The sequence below is a fragment of the Trifolium pratense genome, linkage group LG2, assembly GCF_020283565.1.
Source record: "Trifolium pratense cultivar HEN17-A07 linkage group LG2, ARS_RC_1.1, whole genome shotgun sequence".
In the NCBI taxonomy this organism is placed as follows: Eukaryota; Viridiplantae; Streptophyta; class Magnoliopsida; order Fabales; family Fabaceae; genus Trifolium; species Trifolium pratense.
In genome coordinates, this window is record NC_060060.1 from 51948990 (window position 1) to 51959290 (window position 10301).

General features: G+C 29.4%; 1 protein-coding gene across 1 annotated transcript; it reads left to right on the forward strand.

Moving 5' to 3' along the window:
- The first annotated feature begins 5427 nt into the window (after positions 1 to 5427).
- Positions 5428 to 7049, forward strand: LOC123910189 (F-box protein At1g67340-like). The gene is made up of 3 exons (XM_045961269.1): positions 5428 to 5756; positions 5840 to 6002; positions 6164 to 7049. The coding sequence occupies exons 1-3, from the start codon at positions 5527 to 5529 to the stop codon at positions 6917 to 6919; spliced, it is 1149 nt and encodes a 382-aa protein (XP_045817225.1). The 5' UTR covers positions 5428 to 5526; the 3' UTR covers positions 6920 to 7049.
- The last annotated feature ends 3252 nt before the right edge of the window (positions 7050 to 10301 follow it).

Here is a 10301-nt window from a genome sequence, read left to right on the forward strand (position 1 = left end):
AGGTGTGTTTTTTTTTAGTTTTTATTTTTTTCTTTTTTACAATCACATATTATTTTTATTTTTTTACATAATCACACATTTGTTTTTTGAACTTATCAAAAAAACTGATTTGTGCCATGTTCTTTTTAGACAGATCTATAAGCAATGAAAAAAAAATAAGACAGATCAAAATCAAACAATAAAGTGATTTGTTGTTTCTTTGCACCGAGAGAAGAAGAAGAAGAAGAAGCACATATTCTCACACAAACAAATCGGTATTAGAGTAGAAGAAAAGTATACATATCAGAATTTTAGAGTAGAACTATCTAAAGGGGGAAAAAAATAGAGTAGAAGAAGAAAAGTGCGTAACAAAAAAATAGAGAAATTGAGGAGGCTGCTTTGGTTGTATCTATCCAACAAAGATTTCAGAATTCAGAATTGTTATGAATTAAGGTTTATTAATGGATTGATGGATTGAGCTTATAGAGAAGCCCATAGCATTACTAGTAACTTTTTTTTTTTAACTTTATTACATATAATATTATGAGATTGTATAAATATTAAAAATACCAAACAACATATAAAAAACAAAAAATTTAATAATGTGAAACTTTTATTTTTTTAAGTATAATGTGAAATTCAAATTAATATGATTTTAATGGTATAAAATTATGAATATCATTTAATTTTTTATTAAATATTGTTTTTTATATTATAAAATATATATATATATATATATATATATATATATATATATATATATATATATATATATATTTAATTTAAAACGGTTTGACCGGGTTGAACCCCGACCCAACCAGTTGAACCTTGAACCGGTAAGCTCATCGGTTCGATGACCGGTCCGGTTCTGACAACCTTGCATCTAAGAAATAATATCCCCTTATCAACGACAAAATATGAATGCCTCTAACTTAAACAAGCTACACAAAGAAGTAACTCGGTATTCACTTCTATAAAATGATTATTCAACTCTTGAATTTGTCGATCAGTCACTTCATAAAACAATTAAACTCGAAAATGATGTAAATTAAAAAATTTCTCAAACTTACCTAGTAAGTTTTGGATTAAGTGAGTGTGGGCTATTATCAAATTTACCTACTAATTCATTTTATATATAATATGTATGTATATTGTATAGTAGTAGTAGTAAAAAAATCAAAGCAAAGTAGGGGCACAAACCCACATAGTCTCCTTCTTAGGTTTGTCCCTGACTTAAACCAATTTATTATTTTGCTGATTATAGAGGCATTTCAAACTGGACATTTCTCCTCTTATACATCTTGTTATAGAGGCAATTATAATAATATTTTGCTGATTAAAAAAAAAAATTATTATTGGTTTTAAGTAGCCACTTAAAACCTCATGAAAATTTAAACGATCTGAGTATGGGTGACAAAGTGGACAAACTCTTCCCGTTTAGGCTTGCCCCGCTTAAGTCCGCCTAAAAGCGAGACGAAATGAAAATATACGTAGTTCATCTAATTAATTAGCACCTGCCGTAATTATTAAATTATCGTCATGAGGATATATTTGACAAAGTTTAATTTGTATGCACTGCTAGTGTAAAGTTTTTTTACACATGCATCGAATGATGTGTTGCCACATCATTTAATGAATGTGACAATCATGTGTTGGTATATTATTTGATTCATGTGTAAAATAATTGTACACTGACAGTGTATATAAATTAAATTCTATTTGACAACATAATATGTTTTTCAAATATTAAATGTATCAATTTAAAAAGAAATATTTTTTTGGGTCTATTTTTTAAAAAAAATTTAAGAAAAATAAATATTAAAAATAACATATTTGTAAATATAATGATATAAAAATCCTATTTTCATAAACGAAACGTTTGACGAATTTTAATAATATATTTTTTTGTCAAATAACCTAATGGGTGTAAATATATTTCTTAAGATGAATAAATGGTCAATCTCATTCCGAATCGCGACCCATCAATACGATGTTCCTACTAACTAAATATGTTCACGGGACCAAACAATCATTTGTATATCGCTGTTCAACCATTTTAGGATAATTAATATATGTTTTTACCACAAAAATATATTTAATATACGTGTAAATAAACATAATTAATTTTAACTAAATGACTACGATTTTTCATTTTTTTTATCAAGTAGTCTAGTGGCTAGAAATGTCACCCATAAGATGTGGATAAGTGGGATGACGGGATCTTGTCAAAAAAAAATGTGGGATGACAGGGATTCGAACCCCGACCCATTGCATATATAATGCAATGTCCTGTCAACTGAGCTAAACTCATGTGACTCTTCCTTTTTATGATAAAGGAACGTTTAGTTGTTGTTTACAAATCCTAGCTCAATTGGAGAAAAAATGCCGAATTTATAAGATCGGACGTCATGATCGAAGTTCGAACTCCGGTTCTCTTACTTGTGTGTGTGAGTTTATGATGACTTTGTCATTTTTTCTATTTCTTCTATGTACCAAAAAAGGAATATTTACTAGTCTACATCTAATTTAATGATATTTTTTAATAAAAAAATTTAAAATTCTTCTTTTTTTTTCGCAATAAAAAAATCTTAATTTTTTATTGTAACTAATCTAACAAACTAAATCTAGTTTTTTTATCTCATTATTTAGACAAAAAAATATTTTCGTGATTTTTTTCTTTATAATTTAATGGTATTATATGGTATTTTTTTAATTTACCACTTAATAATTTTGGAGTATTTATTTATCGACCAATAAGAACAAACTATATGCATGTGAAATAAAAATTGATTATAAGTTAATTAGTTGGGGCCATCTCATACAAATGTTTTTATGTGGTTTGTTTTCACTAACTAATTGTTAGCCAACTAACCCTAAATTATCAACGAGTAAAATAGGTGTTACATTATTTCATCGTAATATTAGTTAAAGAATAAAAATATAAATGGAATAACCTTCTCACCACCTTCCATAAGAATAAACCAATCAATAAAATTATATATTTTAAAATATTTACTAGTAGGACATCCGTGCGTCCTTACGGGAGTCGCGGCGTTGCCGCTCTTCGGTAACATGAAATAGTAAAAAATAAAAAGGATATAATATTTGGTTAAAAAAATAGAAAAAAAAACAATGGTAAAACTATCACCAAAAAACTTTAGATCTTCGTATTAATATATGGATATAAATATAGATAATGTAGAAATTATGAAAAAATAGGCTACCTTATTAATATATTAGTAAAAATATAGGTCGTGTGAAAAACACCAAAAAATTTAGGTCCATGTATTAAACATTTGAGTATAAATAGTCCCGTAAAAATTATTAAAAAATAAGCAATCATATTAATATGTTAATGAAAATATAGGTCTCACAAAAATTATCAAAATAATCAGGTCACCGTATTAAATATGACTATAACCCATAAAATTGTAAAAAAATAAAATAAAATAGACAACTTAATTAATATATAAATAAAAATATAAGTCCCGTAGAAATAAAAAAAAAGGGTTTCCATATAAATATATGAGTATAAATATATGTCCCACAAGTGTTATAAAAGAACATGCAAGCTTATTAATATGAGTAAAATACATAGGTCCCGTAGAAATCACACAAAATATATGCGTATAAAAAATAGTAAAAAATTGGAAACTTCATTAATAAGAGTAAAAAATAGGCCCCGCAAAAATCACACAAAAAGATTAGATCCTTGTACTAATATATATTAATAAAAAAACATAGGGCTCGTAAAAATCAACTAAATAATTAGGTGATCCCTGTATTGATATATGATCCAATATAACCCGTAAAGTTATAAAAATAAAAAATAAATAACTATATTAATATATGATTAAAAATATAAGTCTCATAGAAATCCCAAAATAATGTTATCGTATTAATATATGAGTATAAATTTAGGTCTACATAAATTATTAAAGAACGTGAAAACTTATTAATAAGAGGAAAAATATAGGTCCCGCAGAATTTACATAAAAAATTATGTCCCCGTATAAATATATGAGTATAACTCGTAAAATTGTAAAAAAAAAAAAAAAAACTTTATTAATATAGGAGTAAAAATATAAGGCCCGTAGATATAACCATAAAAATTAGGTTTCCGTATTAATATGAATATAACTCGTAAAATTATTAAAAGAAATAGACAACATAATATATTATTAAAAATGCAAGTTCCGTGAGCATCACAAAAAATAGTAGATTTTCATATTAATATATAAGTATAAATATTAGAGCTGACTATATGGGTCATGGTCCGCAGGTTGACCCATTTAACCTGCAGCCCGCACGAACTTAAGACCATTTTATTTTGGCCCGTTTATATTTTTGCCCGTACGGGTTGGACCGTTAAAACTGCGGGTTAAATCCGCGGATTTGCGGGTTGGCCCGTGACCTGTCTTATTATTATTATTTTATCAGTCATAACATTGGTCCATGCCCAAATACAACTTTCTAAAAACAAAAAACTTAGTCTAAATCCTAATTATAAAAAATAACAACAACACACTATTATTTTTACTCACGTAGATAACAACACAAAAATGTCACAAACTTTATTTACTTTTATTTGTTACTTACGATTTATATGTTATAACATAAAATTATTAAGAATATAGTTTTTTTAGCTTTTATTCTATTAATATTTTAGTTTATTTTTTCAAAAAAAAAATGATTTTTTTATTTTTTGGGAAGTTGAAAAACTAGAAGTTAAAATATGAGTAACCATCATAAAATGGGAAGTTTTTTGTACTAACGTTTGAATAAAAACACAAAATAACCGTGAAATCAATGACGTATCAAAAAATAAAATAGGACAAATTGGAGATTTCATAGATATTTTATTTTTTTATATAGTAGATATATTCTATATATAGAATCACGGTGAATTTGACGAAAATATTATAGGCCAAAGAGATCGACCACTCTAATAATATTATTTTAAGTATAAATATGTAATGAAAATATTGAATAGTAAATTAAAATTAAATAATACAGGTGTAAAGATTTATTCAATATTATACAAAAAAAAAAAAGATTTATTCAATATATCCCATTAAAAATTAAAAGTGTCCATTATTTTAGAGAAAAAAAAATTAGAATATTAAGAGTTATCTTATTATTTTATAAACTCACCTATAAAAAAAAGTATTTTAAAGAAGAAAAAGGAAAAGAAAAGAAACTGTTGAAAAGCGTGCAGACAAGGGAGAAGGATTTTAACAGTACAAAATGAAAAGAGAAAGCAATCGAGTGCATTAACTTACGGACGAAGACGGAGTGAGATCTGGGTCAACGCACTTTGACTCACAATAACTATTAACTAACGATAATATCAGGGTTACTTTCGTAATTCACCACTCCCTGTTCCTATGTTGTTTTTTTAAATGTGATAAATAAATAAATAAATAAAATAAACGATTCTGATTCATTACCCCTCATATATATATATAACTCCTCTCTCTCTCTCTCTAGTCTTTTACATTCTATCTCTCAATCTCTCTCTCTATATATCTTCTAGTGTTATCTATTATGCGAACCAGAAGAGGCTTTTGTTATCCTCAAACACAACCACTTTCAAACATGTGTTCTGAGTTCACCAATACCCACAAAAGACAGAAAATAATGCTGTCGGAAAAACCCACCGGAGAAGAAGATTCTGATTTCTTTGATTCTTTACCTGATGACCTTGTCCTCTCTGTTCTCACAAAACTTATTTCCACTGCAACTTCTCCCTCTGATTTTATCAGTGTTCTAATCACGTATGTATTCAAAAATTTGTTCTGTTTTTGATTTTTGTTAATATGTGTTTTAGAAACTGATTTTGTTGAGTTAAACAAAACAGGTGCAAAAGACTAAATGGTTTAAGTCTAAACTCTTCTGTTTTGTCAAAAGCATCGAACAAAACATTATCGGTTAAAGCTAAAAACTGGTCTGACTCTGCTCAACGCTTCCTCAAACGCTGTGCTGATGCCGGAAACATCGAAGCTTGTTACACTCTCGGAATGGTAAACACCTTAAACAAAAAACAAAATTGTTTTATGTTTTTTTATAATTACATGCAAGCAAAATAGTGATTAACAAAATTTGTTATTTTGTTTTATGTTTTTTATTATTACATGCAAGCGAATAAATAGTGATTTTTATTGTGTTTTATTTTTCTTTTCAGATTCGGTTTTATTGTTTGCAAAACAGAGGAAGTGGCGCGTCGTTGATGGCAAAAGCAGCGATGAAATCTCACGCGCCGTCTTTGTATTCATTAGCCGTAATTCAGTTCAATGGAAGCGGTGGAACGAAAAACGACAAAGATTTACGCGCCGGTGTTGCTCTGTGTGCACGCGCTGCATTTCTCGGCCATATCGACGGTTTACGTGAGTTGGGTCATTGTTTACAAGACGGTTACGGCGTTAAACAGAACGTTATAGAGGGACGGCGGTTTTTAGTTCAAGCTAACGCCCGTGAACTCGCTGCCGTTTTGTCCAACGGCAATACCAAACAGCCGTTGCTGACGTGGAGTATTAACCCGTTTCCGAATCAGCCACCACTGCTTCGGGTTACTACCGGGTCGGGTTGTCCGTTGCTAAGTGATTTTGGTTGTAATATTCCGGTTCAAGAGGCTCACCCGGCTAACCAATTTATGTCTGAATGGTTTTCTATTCGGGGCGGGTTTCCGGGTCAAGGTATGAGATTATGTTCTAATACCGGTTGTGGAAGACCGGAGACAAGGAAGCACGAGTTTAGAAGGTGTTCGGTTTGCGGCGCGGTGAATTATTGCTCACGCGCTTGTCAAGCGCTTGATTGGAAGTTCCGACACAAGGCGGAATGTGCCCCGGTTGAGAGGTGGCTTGATGAGGAGGGGGAACATGTTCCCGGTGAAAATGACGGCGGCGTTAACGTTGATGAGGTGGTTGTGCTTGATAGGTAGATTTTTTTTCCTTAATTTTAACGGTGACGGTAACGGTAACGGAAGAGTGTTTGAATTAAGGAACTGTACTATTTTTTGGCATAGGATACTGAAATTATGGAAAAAGTTAAAATATTTATTATCTCATTTATTACTGTGCGTCGCATAGTGCATACTCCAATGGTAGAGTGGTCAAATCTGTTTTTCCTTTATTAGTAGTAGTGAATACTTTATTATTATTTTTTTAAGCAAACTTTTCTTATTTTGGGTACTCTTTTATTACCTTACCCCCCTCTCTAAATACTAGTACTATTGTTGACTAAATAATGAATATTAAGAAAGTTGGTAGTTCTAGTAAAATTTTATTGATAGAAAAAGTTAATATTTATCGCAAGGTGTAGAAAAAAGGATAGAATAATTAGGGAAATGTTTGATAAAAAGTAATTATTGTGGTTGAAAATTCAATATAAAAAAGAAAATAAATTTCCAAAAATTATAATTAGGGAATGAGATAGTAGTAGTAATTTATTTATTTATTTTCTGTAAATTACCTACATCAACCGTTAATTATGTATTGTTAGTTTTTTAGGTTAATAATTTTCCATAAATTTGGCTAGTATTGTGACATTTTAGGCAAATCAAATTTAAACCATCCCTAACTTTTTTCCGTTTTTGTAAATATACATTAACGGGTGTTGTGGGGCTAATTTAATTTTAGTCTTGGTTGCTAATTAAAACATTTGGACCAAAACTTGACAAGTCTATTGTAAATTGTCTAGTTGTGAGATAAGTAGTTAAGTACATATAGAAGGAAAAACGATGATTCAATGAGATCGACGTTAAGGGTTCGTTTGATTCGTAAAACAGCAAGAATTGGACAAAACAGCACAGGACAGAACAAGATAATATAGGACACGACAAAATTGTACCGGAGAGATATAGGACGATAATATTTTTATATTCAAAAATAAAATAGGTATTTTCGTATTTTTTGTAGTTGTACTGTGGATAAAAAATTGTCCTGTGATTTAGTGAGGGACAAAAAGTCTTGTTTTTGTCCTGTCCCTTTGCTACCTAATATATCCGGTCTCATAACCAGTTTTAAATTAAATAGGGCCGGTCTCATAACCAGTTTTAAATCAAATAGGGTACGACAAAAATTGTCCAGTACAATTTTTTGTTTTTTTGGCGGATCAAACGCATCCTAATTAAGGATACGACGTTTGTTGTACATTTGCATCAAAGTAGGCACCACAATACAAACAAAATAAATGGAAGATTGAATAAGATTGATGTATGCGTACAGGTCAAAAGTGTACCACATCTTAAGTGGGGCTATACAATCTTACCACCCCTCACACATCATAACTGCTTTAGAAATAAAAGTTTGATGCATGATGCCATTGCCACCGATTCTTTGTGGGATAGTTTTGGCCACAAGAGAGAGCAATCTTTTGTTTATGGGAGATTGAGATTTAGATGTTATTCTTACATTGCTTACATAAAACACTGTCCACTAAAATTTGTAAATTAAGAGTGTGTAAATATCAATCATCTTGTTTGGAATCACTTTTATTTTTAGGCATGGAATCACTTTTTTTTTTTTTTCTCTCTCTCTCTCTAAATTTTAGAATCATTTGTCATGTTGGGTGAATAATATTAAGTTGCAAACATTTAGGCACTGTTTGGTAAGTTCAATAAGCTAGTTTATTTGCTATCAGCTAGCTTATAGCTTATTTTTATCAAACAGAACCTTAACCTCTCACTCACACTCATATATAGTTGTCTTAGAGAACGTGTGTAGAAAGATAATACGGTGATTTTCACCACACAATATGTATTTAATCGCCAGTAGGGTGTGTCTATGTTTTTTAATTCACTCTGAAGCTAGTAATTTGTGGTGAACCGATTCATAACAGTTTTGAATGTGATAAAATAAAATGTGAAATTTATACTATAGATCTCTTATTTTTATATTATTACAAATGGTGTCTCATCATTTGTTCTTTAAATGTCTTACTTTTGAGAAGGTCAGGACTCGGGATGATATCTTAAAGTTGGTTGGGAGTACGGATGTCTAATTATGTTATGTTCATTTTAGTTTGGTTTCTAGTATGTATTTTGTCCATTTAAAAATATAGAATAATTTAGTTTTTCGTCTGCAAGATAACAATATAGGATCCATTATATTCATATGGATTTTTATTTCGTCATGGACAAATAAAAAAAAATAAAAATAAGGTGCTCTCTTTTGATCTTGGTCGTACAATCGCTTGAATCTTTGGTTTGCTAGTTTCTTTGTTATCTAGAGGCTTGGAGATTTTGTTTACAGTATTTTATGGACTCATGTTTATACGCTAGTGCTATGATGCAATAGCCAGAAAGACTAGTACTAGTGCACCGATACAAAAGTAACTACATTTATCTTTTTTTAAAAATATTAGCGGGACTCAAACCCAAAATCTCTCGAATTCAAGAACTGTTTTTTTACCACTAGACTAAACATTTAGAGTTTAAGTGGTACCCGTACTTTATTGTTAATCTTTGGAGTTTGAGTAGTATTTTTTTTTTTTTGTGATAAGAGTTTGAGTAGTAATATACTGTAAACCAGTTTGGTCTTAATATTATGTTTTGGACTATGCACCGACGCTTCTCCAACTGTATGTTGTTGTAACTCGTCCTAACAATAATTTCAGTATATAGTTTATCACAGTACTTTATATGATTGTTTGAAAATCAAAATGTTGATTTTTATTCTTTTGACGACGTGACGAATATGACTGATATTTACATATATCGTGAGATATGTTTTATTTTTATTATATTTGTAAAGTAAAGTGATTTTGTTTTTTTGACAGAATCTGTAAATTAAAGTGATGTGCATCACTCTTAAATAAATTATATTCCATTATACAGTAGAAATTCTTTAAATTAATACTTGGTAAATTAATAAATTCTCTAAAATAATAAATTTGTCCGGTCCTAATTTGGGCCAATGTAAAAAATTGAAAAATTCGATAAAATAATAAGATAATAATTTTTTGGGAGATCCCTTTATAATTTTCGGTCCCAAGAAAATCATAAATTAATAATTCATAGAAACTGAAAAAAATATATTACACTCTATTGAAATATGATTCAATAGTTGTCTGGTTTCCTTTAAAGTTCAAAAGCCCTTATTGATTTCCAAAGCATATGAACACAGTAGTTACTTATAATTTACGTTGAGTCTCAAGGTTCACTGCAACGTAATTCTAAGAGGCATAGACTAATTTGCCTTTTTGTTTGGTATGTACAGTATAATTACTTAAAAACTCTTTAAATTAATAATTATTAATTTATCGATAAATTAATAACTCTCTAAATTAATAAATTTCTCCGATCCTGACATTATTAATTTAAA

Coding starts and splice junctions, on each gene's coding strand:
- LOC123910189 (XM_045961269.1), top strand. CDS start 5,527: ATGCGAACCAGAAGAGGCTTTTGTTATCCTCAAACACAACCACTTTCA. Junction 5,757..5,839: donor TTTATCAGTGTTCTAATCAC/GTATGTATTCAA, acceptor TAAACAAAACAG/GTGCAAAAGACTAAATGGTT. Junction 6,003..6,163: donor CTTGTTACACTCTCGGAATG/GTAAACACCTTA, acceptor TTTTCTTTTCAG/ATTCGGTTTTATTGTTTGCA.